Source organism: Lissotriton helveticus, chromosome 3_1 (assembly GCF_964261635.1).
Source record: "Lissotriton helveticus chromosome 3_1, aLisHel1.1, whole genome shotgun sequence".
Taxonomy (NCBI): domain Eukaryota; kingdom Metazoa; phylum Chordata; class Amphibia; order Caudata; family Salamandridae; genus Lissotriton; species Lissotriton helveticus.
Window position 1 is genome coordinate 375140997 of NC_136061.1, and position 18071 is coordinate 375159067.

Consider the following 18071-nt stretch of genomic DNA (forward strand, 5'->3'; position numbering starts at 1 on the left):
ATTGAGCTCAATGGGAAATTTTAAGCAAACGCAATACAACCACTTTAGAAATGTTTTCCTTACTCAGGGCTGGATCCTGGATTCAGCCCTGGTGCATTTCCTGTAAACAGTTGAAAGAAATCGTTTTTGTTACACAAGCGATTTTCAAGGAATATTTGTATGTTTTGAAAACCGACAAGAAATTCTGGCAAAAACCAGGCAATGTTATCCTATGGGAGAAAATCAGGTTCTAGGAAAATCACAGTCACTTTGCAGGGTCAGTGCTGGACACAAAAATCCAGCAATAGGATCTCTCCTGATAGCAGGCGAGTAATTTTGTTTTAGTTGATCAGATGATTTTTAAGGAATAAATATTTCAAAGTTGCAAAACTTGACACTTCGAAGAATTTCCAAGTAAAAACCAGCCAATATTACCCTCTGGAGAAAATCAAGTGCGCACAAAGTAAATGACACGCGCCTCAAATTCGAACTGCAACGCTGCAGTTAAACTGACACTTGTCCAGGGGCGTGCCCACAACAGAAATTGTAAATCATGGATTGGCTTGACTCAAAAATCCACAGGAGCATGCGGAACATGCCAACTTCCAAACAATAGAACAAATAATCGAAAAGTAGACTCCACCTGTATTGACTAGCTTACTTGTAACAAACTATGTTGATCCTGTGTGGCCCCTTGTACGTCCACGCATTGAGACGGAGTCCAACTTGCCACAAAACAAAGTAAAACACAAATAAAATGTTCCTTCTGTGCAGCAACACGTGGCAGTGTGTAGAATCATCCAGATCCAGTGCACTTGCAAAGACAATGAAGGAGCACTTCAGTAGTAAGGATTATAGATGGCTTTCGTAAATTTAAGCTCCCGTTTTTAACACAACAAATCATAGACTCTTTTTAAACCTCTGCAGAACTATGTGGCTGGATCAAACACATGAATGAAATAAGAAGTTAGCCTTGGCTATAAAGCTGTATACCACATGTATGCTTGGAACCACCACAATACCAGTTGATCCAAAATGATGTATAAAGTCCCAAAATTAGGAAGTGGAAGTGATGAGACTGACACCATTTACCCACAAGGATCAAAGTCATTTTAGAAGATCAATGAAGCATGTCCAGGCTGGGGCTGTCTGCTGTAAAGGACACTGGTGGGGCTTGCTAGCCTGGAGTTCCATTCCTGATGCTTTCCGCTTGGTTACTTTATGTTCCTTTGGGTTCTTCCTGTCAAAACCGTAGACAGCTTCTTTAAATGTTGTAGCACGCTTGAGTCCGGCACGCTTGAGTCCAGGTCGTCGCCAAAAATATGTTGTATCTTACCACAAGTAGCCGAATAGTCTTTTGTATTTTATTAGTCTTGTAGTTGCATGATAAAAATTAGGTACAAATGTACTTAAGTCTGGTGTTCCTTATTCTCCAGCCCCAACAGGACCAGCCTGCCTGCCTGATGCTCAACCCATCTTCCAACTGTCACCACTCATCCACACAGGCACCCAAGCATTCCAAGCATCACAGTCACACCAACATTCCAATGTAAACACTCACACTGGCTGAGCAGCAAGGGAATGGCTAAACCAGGCCACATATACCAATATAAGCAGGATATAACCCTCCCCCTACCTCCTTTGGCTCCCCAGTCCCCACTTGCAGCCTTTCTTTGCAGGTACTGTTCCCCTTTGACTTTAACATGTAGCGTTTGAGGCATTCACTGCGAATAGCACCTCTGCACCCTGGCGCCCCGAGGCAGGCAAACCTAAACTCTGTGTTTTCTTGGCCCTTGACCCCCACTTAGTTTAAGTCCAGAAAACCAGTCCTGTAAGTCATTTGTAAGTGACCCAATGCAGTATATGTTTCTTCCCTAGGATAATATTACCGCGTTCGAGGCTAATGCCTGAAATCTGACAGCTGTTTTTTCTAAGTGTCTGAAAACTGCTAATTCGAAAAGTACTTCCCTGATTTACAAGATCCTTGTGTCTATATATATTTTAAAATCGGTGTTATTTTTATAAAATGGTGTTGGATTTCATTACTGAGCGTGTCTCTTATTTATTGACTGTGTGTGCAACAAATGCCTATCATTACCCTCTGATAAGCTTAAGCTTGCTCGATCACAATATCACAAATAGAGGGACCTTGTGATTGTTAAAGCAAGCCCCTGTACACTTGTAAGGGATACCTGGACTCAATACACAGTGCACCTAGCTTTGGTAAACTATAGAGAGAGCCAGCTTCCATAAGAGCTGTCACATATGTCAAGCAGTACAACATAACCCTGTCCCATTTCTTACTTCCCTGTTTGTCAATGCATTATTGCATACAATACACATTATGCAGTGCACAAACTATACGGAATACATGCTCTCACTATGAAGGTCAACTGTACCATATGTCTTTCTTATGCAGGGGGTGGATACATGTGAAGATGATTGTTAAATTGTACCAAAATGTTAAAAATTCAATTAACAAAAAAAACACAGAGCGCGCCAGCTTCCTACCGTCTCGGTCTTACTGGCAGCTCCGCTCCAGATCCAGTATGATATCCATGGGGCTGGCTGTTTGTGCAGGTGAACTCACAGACGTGGGTCCAGTAAGGGCAACTCACGCGCCTTTGGGCACAAAGATGCTCCAGAGAGGCCAGGCTAGTCAAATATGAGGCGAATTGCCTCATATAACTCATTCACCTGTGCGGGGGTCGCTATGAGAAAATTGACAAAGCGACCGGGTTTCAGGCTCAGCAGTTTCGCAGGGCCTGGAGTGCCAATGAGCCCTTGCATCGTCGGAAGACTAAGATGGATGCAGAGAAGTCAAAGACTTTCTCGACTTCTTAGATTTCTAAGGTTTGTGGGACTTAACCGATGATTTTGTAGTGTGACAAATGTGAGAAGTTGGCCTGATATATGATGCTCACTAGATCTAGTGATCACCTTGTATCAGTCCAAACAACCCTTATGGTGATTGGTTGTAAGTCAACCTTATAGACCAGCTATCCTAATGGTAGCATGGACAAAGCAGTCTTAGGCTAAACTCTTTTGGCATGTGAAGCCAGCTGTTTTACCACAATATAACCCCTTGAATACCAGATGAAAGGACACCACACAGGTTGTTATGAAAATAAACAGTATATTTATTAATAACAACACCTCTGAACTCTTTATGAGGTCAGAGGCTAAGCACATGACAATCTCTTACGAAAAATACGACAAGTTGCACCAAATTACAATGGTGCCCTAGAGGCACGACAAACCATATACTAAGTAAGTGGAATGTGAAAGTCGATAAAAGGAATGGAGCTGTCCAGAGGCTGTAGGATCGATGGGACCACGCTACACTAACACTAGGTAAGTAATAGGAGGCCCACGGAACGCGTGTGCAGAGTGTGAACTCACACGCAAGATGCGTAACAACGTCTATGGACAGTACAGTTCAAGTTAAAGGTGAGTACGGACAATCCTGACTAGTTATGACAAAAACGACTGTGGAACTGGACACTAGGACAGTTAGACTACCCTTGAGCACCGAAATGCTCTCGTTACCTCACCCACGGGCTGCGGGGGTGCATAGGTGCCAAAGTGTGTCGGGTTCTCGCGTTGAAGTCAATGGAGCCTGAAAGAAAAGATGCTGCAGGCGACCAGGAGGAAGATGTCCGGTGCGATCCAAGGGTGGATCGGTGAAGAAGAGGACGTGAAAGCAGAGGGGACAGTGTTCAAAGTCACTAGCCAGTGACCGGTGTGGAACCAGGAAGGAACCAGGTGCTGTCGTCGCGATCAGGTGAAGAGTGGACGCTTGACTCTGCAGCCACGTGGAACAGGAGGTGTCTTCGACGACCAGGATGGAGGCACGAGCTGTCCCACGCAGGCTCTCGCTGTCGGCGGTGTCGGATCCAGATTTGGAGTCAACAGGCCTTGGCAAAGGCAACCCACGCGGTGAAGGGAAAAGACGACTGGTGCGGACTAGGAGAGTCCGGGGTGCCCCTCTTTTGGAAGGGAGCAAGGGCCAGTCTGGAGCAACCAGACCAGCAGCAAAGATTCAAAGGTTCATCGTCTAGGAGGCCACTAGCCAGCCGGCAAGTGACCAGACAACGCGTCGAGCAGCAAACAAGCAGAAGGGCCCCACGCAGATCTCGTGGATGCTGGAGGGCTGATCTTCGGTGCAGGGGCTGCTCGGGGCTGGGGCTTCTCAGTCCCCAAAGCACTTGGTCGAGTTTACCTCGGGAGTCGTGCTGGAAGCGAAGTGCAGTTTCTTTCAAGATGGCCGGTCCCACGTGTCTCGTCGCACCCACGGATCTCAGCTGTGCTGCAGATGTAGGTTGAGGTCGGAGAGGTCTGGGAATCCGGGTCTCGTCGGGCTCTGAAGTCTGGATCCTGGAAGGAAGACGACAAAGGGAAGCCGCTGGACGCTTGATGGTGCCTGCAGTTGCAGGGTGGACACTCCTTGCCCACAAGGGAGATTTCTTCAGTCTTCTGTGGAGCAGAACGTCGAAGTCCAGAGTTTCTTCTTGTAGAGTAGTTCAGGATTAATCTAACTTGGAATGGGACCAGCTCCTACCTTTATCCTGCTAAAGGGGGCTGCACTACTGACTAGGTCCCTCCCTTGGGTGGGACCAGGAACGGGGGTGGTTACACCCCCTATCCTTTGTCCGGTTTCCCGCCAGAGCTGGGGCTGGAGTGCCCCAGCAACTGGTTTGAACCGGTGTATGCACAGGGCACCTTGTGTGCCCCAGGCATGTCTCATTCCTTTCAGGCCTATCCTACCCAATACACAAAATCTTGTCTGGGGTGGTGCTAGCACCTCCCAAGGCAGGAAACCCTTTGTCCAAGCCACCCTCGCTGGAAGGACTCCCAGCAGCAAGAGGTCAGACTTGTGTCTGTGGTGGCAGCATCCATTTTGTGATGCCAAGGCTCGAGTTAACTTTAACCGGGGTTCACAGTTACATACATGTCGTGCCCCTCTAGAAGGGTGGAATGCTACCCCCGTCGCCAGAATTGGCGAGGGGGTAGTATTCCAATTCGTATGCCACCTTACTCGACATGTTTTGATAATGTTATACCAGAGTTAGCATTTAACCGCGAGGTTGATAATGCACTTAAGAGTATATGGTATAGCCTTATCATGGAACAGCTATTAGCACTTGGTTCCGCAAGCTGCAAACGGGCTCAGCTCATGCCAGAGCACCATCTCACATAATTCCAAGCACTCTGCCTTCAGGATTGATAAGGCCTTCCATAGGAGTGACTGATAGGAATATATGTGTCCATTTTAGGGTTAGATATAGGTATACTATATCTACAGCAAAGGGTGATTACACCACCTTGCCTCAGCTGTCATGCAGCCAGTTGTGTCAGTTTTAGATGGCCAGCCAGGGGTGGCATAATACATGCTTCAGCCCCTGGTAGGCCCTGGGTACACCTTTGCCCTGGGTACACAGGGACTGATAAGGTGATCCAGTACCAATTGGTAAATGCACCTAAAGTACAGGGTTGTCAATTTAGAGAGAGAACGGCTAGGCTGTGGGTCTGATTAGCAGGCCCACAGCCAGGGAAAGTCGTAAACCAGTGAAGCAAAAAGCAAAAATCTGGGGTGACCATAGGATTGCAGACCCCGTTCTCCTACAACAACAACCGTCTCAAAGGGCTCCATGAACAGCCCCGGGAACTCTAGCATCACGGGGCTGATGTCTGGTACTAGTCGCTTGAGGGAGCGCTTACTCAGCGCATTCACATGCATAGTGCGGCAGCCCTCGCAGCGCTTGGAGTCGTTGTCCCAAACACATCAAGTGGGGGTCTTTCACCAATAATTGTCACCAATATTTGCCTGTGACAGGCCCCACGTGGTTTGAAAACAGCCAGTTTCTTGGGTGACCTACCTCGCATCAGGAGAAAATACCGGACCAGTGTAAGTAACTGGCTCTATATATGTACTACACCAAAATGAGGTATAGTGTGTACAGAGTCCAAGTGTCCCCAGAGGTAGGCAGAGGGTAAAGTTAGATAGAACCTTACTCTTAATGATGGTAGCTTGGTCGAGCAGTAAGGCAGTATCCGAGGACAGTGATAAGCATCTGATGTACACACTCAGTCAGCAGATGGATTCACACACTCAAGAACAGAACACTAGGCCAATTGTTTTTGTATACAAATATACTGTTTATTTTTAGAAACAAGCTTGCCTGGTACAAGTAAGCATTAAATACTTTTCAGTAATATGTTATTGGATACATAACAGTTTGAAAAAGCAATAGAAATTGTACTTTTTTTGATTTACAGGGGAGCAGTACTAAGCAACACTTAGCAAATACAGTACACTGGAATGAATAGGCTTTTTCAATAAATTGCAAGTAAATTACTTTTAAGTTACTTTTTCTAACTCAGTGCTGGATGCCTAGATTCGGCACTGGGACATGTCCTGCAAACAGGTGAGAAAACACGTTTTTGTTATTTGTACAATTTTTAAAGAATGTCTTTATTTTTCAAAACTCCACACAGTCGTTTTTTGGAGGGAAAATTGTCAAGGTAATCCTATGGAGGGAAAACAGGTAATCGGTTTGAAGGTAAGTAAACGACTGTGGGAGTTAAAGTACTGGGGTTAGACTTGGGGTCAGTGATGCACTGGAATTGCACCCTCAGCGGCACAAGGGTGGCCGGGTGCAGAGTGTTGAGGACCAATTTTATCCTATGGAGGAAAGGGGATCTCCGGTTGGTGGCTGCTGGCAAGCAGGTCATGAGGTTGTGGGAGCAACGCTCCTAGGGGTTTTGCTCAGGGCAAGTTGAGGACCAAAGTAGCACCACAGGTGTACCCTCAGCGGCACTAGGGCGGCCAGGTGCACACTGCAGGCTCAGTGACGAGGATCTTCTGTGTGCGACAACCACTTCGAGGGGTAAGTTGGGATGTCATGGGTTGGTTAGGCACCGTTGGTTTGGGCACACAAGGCCGGGGGTGGGGGGGTGTCGGGTGCAGGGGTGCCATGGGACGCTGGATTTTCTTACCCACTCTGGTCGCGGTAGGGGGGTCCCCTGGTTTGAGGCTGCAGGCGTCGTCTGGAGGCTTGAGGAAGGTCAGGAGTCACCAGATCTCAGGTCAGGATCGCTGCGGGGACCTCCTTGTGGTGTTTTTCCACTTGAGTCGGGTTCAGCGGATTCAGAGTGAGCTGGATTCACGGTCTTTGGCTGACACCAGAAGCTGCAGTTTGAACAAGTCTGGTGTTTACGGGCGATTCAGTCTTTGAAGTGAAGGCAGGCAGGTCCTCCGGGATTTTTGAGGTTGCTGGCTGCAGGACACACCGGGATTTCGCAGGAGCAGGTTCGAGGGGAGACAGGCATGAAGGACTGGGGCCAAGTTCGTGGGCGTCGTCCTTTTGTTAGCTCTGCACGGCTATTCGTCCTTCTAATCTTTTTTTGTCGTTCTGGATCTGAGTAAGGAAGGTTCAGTGTGCACCCTAAATACTAAATGTAGGGGCGTTACAGGTAGGTAAAGGGCTTGGACCAATGGGTCCCTTCCCTGGGATGGGTACACCCCCTATTCTGCCACTCTGGTTGGCTGGGTCATCCCATCCTCAAGATGGCAAAACTCGAGGTTGTGCTTCACCTCACCTCCCCAACCTTAGGGGTGGAGTTGGCAAAGGTGTGCACACCTCTCTTCCTCGCTTGTTTTTCCCGCTGGTTCTCCCACCCAAAGCGGGGGGGCCAGAACCAGTGGGGACCAGTTGCTGAAAGCAGCAAATGGTCTGGAGTGGCTCACAAAGGCGGCATGCCTTTGAAGCTTCTCCTTCATTAACCCTGGAGGAGGCTTGGCACCTCGTCCCAGGATGTGGATTGTTTCAGGCCTCCGAGAGCAGCAGCTTTCGACCCAGGGGTCCAGAAACATGTCTGGTGGTGGCAGCCTAAGCAGCCACTCAGTCAGGTCACTAGAAGTTGGTAGAGTATCAGAGGGCATCTCTAAGAGGCTCTCTGTGGTGCATTTTACATTAAATCCCACACTGGCATCAGTGTGGGTTTAATGTGCTGAGAACTTTGATACCAAACTTCCCAGTCTTCAGTGTAGCCATTATGGTGCTGTGTAGTTTGTAATGACAAACTCCCAGCACCATATACTCTTAATGGCAGCACTGCACTTACAGTGCGCAGGAATGGACCTGGGTACTGTAGGGGTACAGGGCTCAAGCACCTGTACCCTCAACACCGGCATAGGGCACCCAGCTAGAGGGGTGACTGATGTATGCCAAGGCAGTGGTTTGTGGGCATGGCACACAGGGGTGCAGTTTTAGGGAAGGAACATAGGTCCGGGGTACCTGATTAGCAGGAGCCCAGGGCACACTCAGTCAAAGAACATCGGCAATTCAGCAAAAAGTGGGGGCATACCATGCGAGAAAGATGGCTCTTTCTCACAACCAGCCTATCTGCCACGTAAAGGAAAAGCCTGACACCAGCATGTCACTTTCAGTGAGAAAGGATACTACTCATAAATCATCAGGATCCAGTCTGACACCTGTGGAATATTTTAAGGTAAGGAATCTGAGGCTAAAAGTCTCTATCAGATAGTGAATGTAAAGGTGTGTTGTCTTCCCTGTGGAGGTGGTAGAGGTGGTAGAGCAAGCAGAGGAAGCGGCACATCATCTGGCGTCGGTCGCAGCTTTGGCAAAGTTAAGATCAGCAGTGTCTCAGAGACAGACCTTAGTCCAACACCAAGGGATTCGTCAAAGTCCGTCAAGGTTCAACTCCCTGTCACTATTGTGCCAATCAAATGTCCATAATTTACTGAAGGATAATACTTAAAATTTCCAAGCTGTCAATAAAAGTAAAGTATCATTAAATATGTCAAAATGAGAAGGCAGATAAGGCAGGAAGAGTGATAATGAGAATATAGAGGTTAGATGGCGTGAAACATATGGTAAAATACAACTGGAACATGTTAAGACCAAATTATTAAATGTCTGAAGACGTATATATGAGTTTTCGCTAGGGTTCTTCGGAAATCAACAACAACAAGTTCTGACTAACTACAAAGATAAAAAGATGGTTTCCCATGTAATGAACTAGTCTAAGAAGAAAAACTGAAAAAACACACATGAAATCCCAAGAGTCACAGTACTGTCTGGAAGTTTCCCTGGAGTACACTAGTCATTCTCACCCATCCACGCCTTTTATGTCGATGCAGATCTCGATAGAGAGTAGACCCTCCTCCTCAGCCAGGCACATCTTCAGGAACTGATCATCCCGTAACTCTTTAACCGGCTTATTCTTCAGGTACTTGAAGGAATAGGCATAGTGTGCTTCATCAATTTCCTGGAGCAAGAAGAAAGTAAGATTGTATGGCGGCCTGGGAGAAGAAAGCTTCAACAGGTCTGTACCAGAATAAACAAACATTTATCAGATGTACTAAAGACCAAGGTAGAACATCTTAATTAGAAAGGCTCACAATATTTAGAATGCCTAACAAAATGCACTTTAACTGATGAGTTACTGAACATTTCAAAATGTTTTTCATAAGTGTCTGCAGAAGACTGCGGAGCGACAAGAGTAGAACCCACTACGCTCGCAGTATACATCTTCTATTGAGATATATTCCTTCCATACATTTCTAAAAGGTAAGCAGAAGAGACCTGGACATGCCTCTCCAAAAAATGCACGATGAGTATATGATTGAGAGCCAGGTTGAAACCCAGGAATAAGTGCCTGTGGATTAACCAAAGAGAGCACTTAAGCAGAACACAGGCATAAGTGAGTTTGTGCTGTGAGATTTGAATGATTAAAGCACAGTACAAATGAGACACCTCCAAAGAGGAAGTAGTAATCTTGCAACCGGCTGGAAGTGCCCAAAGAAAGTACCATCGCAGGAGAAAGCCTTGGTTGAGACATAAGGAGAAAGGAAATTGGGGCTTTACGGATTGAGCAGGGCAAGAAGGAGACAAGGGAGCATGGAAGTATCAAAAGACCCTATTGTGTACTTTGGGTACCCATAGGGGTATAAGGAGACAATTTTTGGTCCCAATACAGCTAATCATAAATCCTGCAGGTGGGATACTTTTTAATTGAAATATGAGATACTGGACAGTATCTTGCAAGGCTATGGTAATTTAATACTCATGTCCTAGAGCCACTGTAAGACCATTTCTTAAGTCTGGGGCCATCACAGGTTACAGATTATTTAGAAAAGACAAGGGGAACCCAGTAGGTAGCTTAGGACCATGGGTATCCAGTATTTTCAAGGAAACAAAAGGTCCTCAGCATAAAAGAATAAATGCAAATAATGTTATATAGAACACAATAGGCTGAAATGAAATGAAATGAAAAAGGGACTTCTAAAGCGCGCTGTGGCCAAGCGGCTTCCTGGCGCTGGGGATCACCTCGATGTCTAACCAGAGTGCACGAGAAAGAGGGGTTTATTCAGGAAAAGCCTGGAGAAAAAAGAAAGTTTTTTACTATATATCTCAGTCCCTTATCCAGCCGGACAGGGAGTTTAATAATCAAATTGTTCAAGGTTAGGGTACATATTAGCTACAAGCATTGTAGTTACAGTAGGGCACAGTCCTGTACCGTACAGTGAAGAGTGAGAAAGTAGTAAAGTGAGAGGTTATCAGGCAAACAAGGAGAGCTAACAGGCCACTGTCATAAATCAAAATTAGCAGTGTGTCCTGGAGTAAACCATACAAGCAATGATACAATAAGGTGAGGCGTATGTTTTACTCAAAAGAGTCGACGTTTCGATCCACGCTCAAATTATAAAGGGATCATCTTCAGGACTTAAGGAATTATTTTTGCCTGAACAAGAATTAAAACCGCCAATTGGTGGCGAATTGGAGGACGCCCGGTTGGGTTGCAGCGATCCACGATGTGCGGGCTTCAGTTGGCATTGTAGGGGTACTGATAAGTGCCCGCGTTTTTTGTTTCCTGCTTTCAACTTCTAAGTAACCCGAGTGGAGGCAGCGTGAGCCTTGATGCCGTCTGTGGAACTGAAGCCCGCACGGAATTATAACTCTGGCCGTGCTCCCGCAGACGGCCCCAACGTGCACGCTGCAGCCCCTGTAACGCGGCTCCCTCAGACGCTCAGAAGGACCTCTCAGATTTCACGTATCCTTGTGACTCTTCATAACCGAAGCCTCCATTGAGCTGCCCATCGTGGATCGCTGCAACCCAACCGGGCGTCCTCCAATTCGCCACCAATTGGAGGTTTTAATTCTTGTTCAGGCAACGTAATTCCTTAAGTCCTGAAGATGATCCCTTTATAATTTGAGCGTGGATCGAAACGTCGACTCTTGAGTAAAACATACACCTCACCTTGTTGTATCATTGCTTGTATGGTTTACTCCAGGACACACTGCTAATTTTGATTTATGACAGTGGCCTGTTAGCTCTCCTTGTTTGCCTGATAACCTCTCACTTTACTACTTTCTCACTCTTCACTGTACGGTACAGGACTGTGACCTACTGTAACTACAATGCTTGTAGCTAATATGTACCCTAACCTTGAACAATTTGATTATTAAACTCCCTGTCCGGCTGGATAAGGGACTGAGATATATAGTAGCCTATTGTGTTCTATATAACATTGTTTGCATTTATTCTTTTATGCTGAGGACCTTTTGGTTCCTTGAAAATCACAGGTTACAGAGCATCACAGTTTAAAGGTAATGTTATTTACTACTGAAGCCACAATTGTCTTGTACTTGAAAAATAGCCAAGAGAGTCCCTTTAGGTCTTGACTGGCACAAAGCTCAAGGTAGTGATAATGAGCAGTCAAAGCTTACTTCAGGAGCTGGAGAAGTTTATAAACTCAAAACACAGGAAGACATATGAGGATACCCATTAACTTAATTGTCCTGCTAGAGCTTTAGAAAAAGAAAAATTAGAATAATAGAATAATACACTCCAAATTAGTATACCCGCAGAAAAAACAAATGCCCTCAGGCCTTCTGCAAACATTTCTACAGCTCTCTCATGCTAGATATCTGGTTAAAACTTAGTCCTATGGCCAATGTTTTCCTTAGGGGGGATGCTTTAAGTCAGTTTGGCAAACATATTTGTGTTCCTTAATAAAAGACATAGGTTACTGGTGGGTTTCAGTCAGTCATTCTGGTAACCTGTATGTACATTGAAGTTGCTGCAAGTGATACTCAAGGATGCCCCAAAACAAAAACTTACCAACAGTAATACCAATTCTGGTAGATACAATATGTTCCTGTTGATTCCTCACCTTCTGAAGATCATCCTGTAGTAAGCTGGCTCTTTATATACTATACCAAAGTAAGGTATAGTAGTGTGCACAGAGTCCAGTGGAACCACAAAGGTAGGCAGAGGTAACGTTAGATAGCACCTTGCTATTTGTGGTAGTGTGGTCGAGTGGTAAGGCTTTATCAGAGGGTAGTGTTAAGTATTTATTGTACACACACAGGCAAGAAATGATGTCACACAAAGACTGAACTAAGACCAATTTTGTTTGTATAAAATTATTATTTAGTTATTTTATTTCTATAACCAAGCCATGCCTGGTGCAGACACGTTGAATAATACTTTGCAGGTATATTGCAGTTGAAATACAAATGAAATGAAGTTGGATGCAACTGTTTGTCAAAAGTCAAAATTACTTTTCAGTTACTATTGGGATTTACTTTGTACGTTACTTTTCAGATTACTTTTCAAGTTACTCTTTCTACTCAGTGTGATATGCCTAGATATCACAGAGGGACATTTCCTAGATAAAAGGTAACTAAATCAGTTTAGGTACATATGCAGTTTTTAAGGTTTCATACGATCCAACTCCACACACAATTTTCACAAATAAGCAGTCAAAGCGGTCATTTGGGAAAAAAACAGGTTATCGGTTTAACAGTAAGTACTTCGGTTTGAGAGTATGTTTTCTGGGGTTTGAACAAGGGTTCTCCCAGGGTCAAGGATGCACTCTCAAAGCACCCTCAGAGGCTCAAGGGCCAACGAGTGCGGAGGCCAAATGTTTTCCAATGGGGGATAGGGGCCCTCCGGTTGGTGGCTGCTGACTAGCAGGCCACTTGGTTGTGGTAGCAAAGCTCCTAGACTTTAGCTCAGGGCAAATGGGTAAACAAAGTAGCACCAAAGGTGCACCCTTAGCAGCACGAGGGTGCCGAGTGCAGGGTGCTGTTTCGACGTCGGGCGCCCTCTTTGCAATGGGCATCCTCTGGTTTGCAAAGGCACTGCAGGCTTTGGAAAGAAGGTCTTCTGGGTGTGACCCCCACTTTGAGAGGTAAGTTGGGATCTAGGGGGTTGGCTAGGCACTGTTGGTAGGACCACCCAAGGCCGCGGGGCGTCGGGTGCAGGGGTGCCTTTTAGGGTCGATCTTCTTACCATCTTCTGGCCGCAGGTGGGGGGACCAGTGGTCACCGGATCTTGGGTCAGGATTGCCGGGGGGGCCTCCTCGTGGTGTTTGCCCACTTGAGCTAGGGCGGTGGACGGTGGGTGCAGAGTGGTGTGGATTTGCGGCGTTCGGCCGGAGCCAGAGGTTGGAGTTAAACAAATCCGGTGTGGTTGAAGGCAGGCAGGTCCTCCAGGTTTTTCGAAGTTGCTGGCTGCAGGACACACCGGGATTTTGCAGGAGCAGGTTCGAGGTGGATACAGGATGGTACCAAGTCAGTGACCGTCTTCCTCTTGTTCGCTTCGGCAAGGTCCATCTTTTTTTGTACTTTCTTCTGGTCTGAGGAAGCAAGATTCAGGGGTGCCCCTTAATACTAGATTTAGGGGCGTTACAGGTAGGTAAAAAGGTTAGGATCAATGGGTCCCTTCCCTAGGTTGGGTACACCCCCCATTATGTAACCCACAAGTGGGAGGGGGGCAAACGCCTTTCCAATCTCTAAGATGCCCTCTGACTGCAGTTTTCATTAAATCCCAAACTGGCATCAGTGTGATTTTAATGTGCTTAGACGTTTGATACCAAACTAAACTTTTAACGCCCCTCATGGAGTACCTTCAAGGCTCCATTTTGAGCCCTTTATTCTTCAACCTGTACCTTCGCCCTTTGGCAGACGTTGCAGACAAATCCGGACTTACCCTCATGACCTACGCGGATGACTCCCAGATCATTGTTGCACTGTCTGAATCTAATTCCTCAGTTCCCTCCACTCTTAAACAAGGTCTCCAGGACATTTTTCGCTGGATGTCAAACAACCAGTTGAAATTAAATGGAGATAAAACGGAGGTCCTTCTCCTGGGGAAAAACCATGACTTATGGAACTCCGCACACTGGCCTTCCTGCCTAGGAAAACTTCCTCAACCAGCTACTCATGTACGAAATCTGGGGGTACTTATCGATAATGCTCTCTCCATGAGAAAACAGGCCAATAAAGTCGCTGGCCTCTGTTTTACCATCATTAAGTGGCTAAGAAACATCTTGTGGATGTTGCCCTCCGCCACCCAAAAGACTGTAGTAAATGCCCTTATAACGTCTAGGCTTGACTACGGCAACATCCTGTACCTTGGCTCAAATCAGGCCGTGGTTAGTCGACTGCAACTAGTACAAAATTCTGCCGCCAGACTTCTATGCAACATCCCCAAAACAACCAGCGTATCTAAATATCTGAAGGACCTGCATTGGCTCAGGGTTGAGAACCGGATTAGGTTCAAAGCCCTGAGTCTTATGTTCAGGATCAAAGCTGGCACGGCACCCAAATATCTGCAGGCGCTTGCCCACCCATACTTTCCAAAACGTAACCTGCGTTCACAATCAGCAGCTAATTTCTGTGTACCTAGGTTCAGATTAGCAAGAATGGGAGGAAGGTCCTTTTCACATCTAGGACCCACTCTCTGGAACTCACTCCCTTCCCAAATACGCAAGGAAGAGAACCATGCCAGATTCAGGAAAAGCATCAAGACCTGGTTATTTGAGAAATAAATTCTGTTTACACCGTTTTTTCCACTAATTCTATCCTGTTCTGTGTCTCGGCGCCGGGAAACCCTTTTTGGGTACCTGCGCGCCTTACAAGTGTATAAAATAAATAAACTACTTAGTTTTCAGTAAAGTTTTCATTATGGCGCTTTTGTAATGATTAACTTCCATGCCATATACTCTTTATTGCTTTTACTGCACTTACAATGTCTAAGAATTGACTTAGACACTGTAGGGGTACATGGATCATGCTCCTGTACCCTCGTCACTTGTATAGTGGACCCAGCTAGAGGGGTAGATTACATATACCAGGACAGTGGGCTGTAGGCATGGGGGAGGGGTGTATATATATATATATATATATATATATATATACATACATTTACACATATATACCTATATATATTAATATATACCTATACGTGCAAAAACAACAAAGGAGCGTCACAATTGTAGTGACTACAAGACAGAAGGTTAGTTTGTCAGCAAGTGAACTAGTACACAGTCTGACAGTTACAAATGAAACCTTGTTAGGTTTTTTAGAAGGCCCTCACTCACCACTAGTTGGTGACATGCTTCATCATTGGGCCCCACCTGGAGTGGACGAATGCCACCCCAGTGTGCTGCGACGCCAGAGTTACTGCGGAGTTGGTTCTTGTTCGTGAAAGTGAAGTGAAGGATTAAAATGTCACAATTAGGTCAAAAAAAGAATTTTATTAGTTTGCCAATTGGACAGAGTAAAAACAGTGAAGGATAAAGGACCAGGATTATAAGTCCAAGATTACCCTTAAGTGTGGTGATCAGGTCAACATGTTTCAGCCTATGTGATGTAATTAATCAGGCATTCGTCAGGACCAATGTGTGAGTGATTACTGTTATGAAAGAACCCCGACGGTATGGGCGCGCTAAGGCCCACCCTAACCTGGGGTTACTTGTGTGAAAAATAAAAAGGTTTCTAAGATTCCAACGTGTTGGAGTGGAACCGAGTTTATTCTGAGACATAGACAGATAACAGACATAACATGAATAAGAAAAAGAAGAGGAGATCATAGTTAACAACAATGTCCGTTTTTGTCTTTGAGTGTACACACTTGCTTAGGGTGTTACCATAGTGACATCATAGCCATATGTAGAGTACGAGTGAGGATACAGTGAACTCGTGCTCCTAAGCGGTAACAATAACCTTGTGGAGACGCAGGGACAAATGTCCTTCATGTCCCATACCGTGGCCAGAGCAAAAAACGGGAACGGAAAAGATAGTGAAATGCCCGTAATTGTAGATTTCACGAGTGACTTAAATCAAAAGAAGTAGCTCTCAAGTGCATTTCGGGCTACTAGTAATTACTCAAGCTAAGTGTTGTCTAAAACTTAAAACACGCTCTTACAGGGGGCGCTAAAGTTCAAAGCGCCATGGATCACGGGGAGAGGGTGGATAGGGAAATGGCACACCCTGTTGATTAAAAGAAAGAGAATAGGCAAGTCATAAGGTAGCCATAACATTCAGACGGTGTACTTATCGGTCTTCCATGTTACTCACGCCTCCTTAGCTAGGCACCCGTTATTGCACCTACATACCCCTGCGCCGGACCCCGAAGACTGAGGTGTCCCGTGGGCGGGGTATAGAAATAGTCAAAAAAACAGAAAAGGCGCCATTTATGGTGTTGGCCACTTCCTACTTCCTGTACTTCTGCACTATCATTGGTTAAAGCGGCGATCACGTGGTTGCCGCAGGACCAATCACCAGAGTCAGCAGATGGTAACCTGTTATGTGGGGGTTAAAGAAAAGAGGTTGTGGGTTATGGTAAATCGTCATGGCAACCATTTCCCAGAGCTCGAGACAGAGAACGTCCATCTGGTGGCTGCTCGTAGTTAAATAAATTACTTTGTAGATTACTTTGGTAATTCCAGGACTGGATCCTAGGTTCAGTCCTGGGGTCTAAGCTGAAAACAGTTTAGCAAAAACGTTTTAGGTATTTTAGTGATTTTTCAGGAATAAAAAGCTATTTTAAAAGTTCACACTTTGAAACTTTTCAACAGAAACCTGGCCATGTTATCCAATGGGAAAAAATTCAGGTTGCAGGTAAAGTACGATCTTGTTACTTTTGTAATCCAGTACTGGGCTCCTGGGGCAAGCACTGGGGTCTCAACTAAAACAGGTAAGTAATTATGTTTCAGTATTTCGTATGACTTTTAAAGAATATTTCTAGTTTTCAAAAGTAGACACTTTGAAGAATTTTCATAGAACAGCAGACAATGGATTCCTATGGAGAAAATACAAGTTACTAGTAAACCCGCTAGGGGTTTCTTTTGCGGTTCAGTACTGGGCTACAGAGTACCGTACTGGCCCCTCTCCTGATCACAGGTGAGTATTTCGGAATTCGGATGATTTTATACAAAAATGTAACATTTTCAAAAGTAGACACTTGGAAGATTTTTCGAGTCAAACCAGTCAATGTTATTCAATGGCAGGTAAGTGAGTTACCGGTTTCCTGATGAGTACTCGACTGGTGAAGTTGTGGTTCTGGGTATAGACTCAGGGGTCCCGCAGGGTCAGGTAAGTACAGTTGGTACACCCTCAGCGGCACTGGGCGGCCGGGTGCCGAGGTAGTTAGGCCCAATGTTATCCAATGAGAGGCAGGGGGCCTTCGGTTGGCGGCTGCTGCCTAGTAGGCCACGCAGCTGTGGGAGCTGGGCTCCTGGTCACTTGCTCAGGGCAAATGGGGAAGTAGGATAGGATAAAGGTTGCACTCCCAGGGGCACTCGGGCGGCAGGGTGCAGAGTGCTTTTGAGCCGTCGGGCGCTCAATGTTATTCAATGAGCATCTTGAAAATGGAACAAAGGCTGCAGGCTCGGGACGGTGGATCTTCTGCAGCGACCAACACTTCGAGGGGTAAGTTGGGATTTTGAGGACAGGTAGGCACCCAGGAGTTGGGCACAGAGGGCCGTGGGGCGCCGGGGTGTCTTTTGAGGTCAGGAAATCTTACCCCCAGCTGGTCGCGGTCAGAGGGGTCCTTTGTCCTGAGGCTGCAGGTGGCGACGGGGTCGTCGAGGAGGGTCCTTGGGCACTGGATTCCAGGTCAGAATCGCCAAGGGGACATCCTCGAGGTCTTGATTCGCTCCGGCACAGGCCAGGCTTGGCGGGTGCAGAGGGTGCAGGGTTTGCGGTTCCGGGCTGATGCCAGGGCTTTTTACTTGCTTTGAGCAGTACCACTGCTCGTGGGAGACCCAGGTA

General features: G+C 46.1%; 1 protein-coding gene across 1 annotated transcript in view; it reads right to left on the reverse strand.

The window, feature by feature from the left end:
- SUPT6H (SPT6 homolog, histone chaperone and transcription elongation factor) overlaps positions 1-18071 on the reverse strand; it is a 1180384-nt gene that overhangs the window by 695116 nt on the left and 467197 nt on the right. Inside the window, exon 16 of the mRNA XM_078680107.1 lies at positions 9119-9273. Within this exon, the coding sequence (XP_078536233.1) occupies positions 9119-9273 (155 nt within the window). The remainder of the gene's footprint in view (positions 1-9118; positions 9274-18071) is intronic.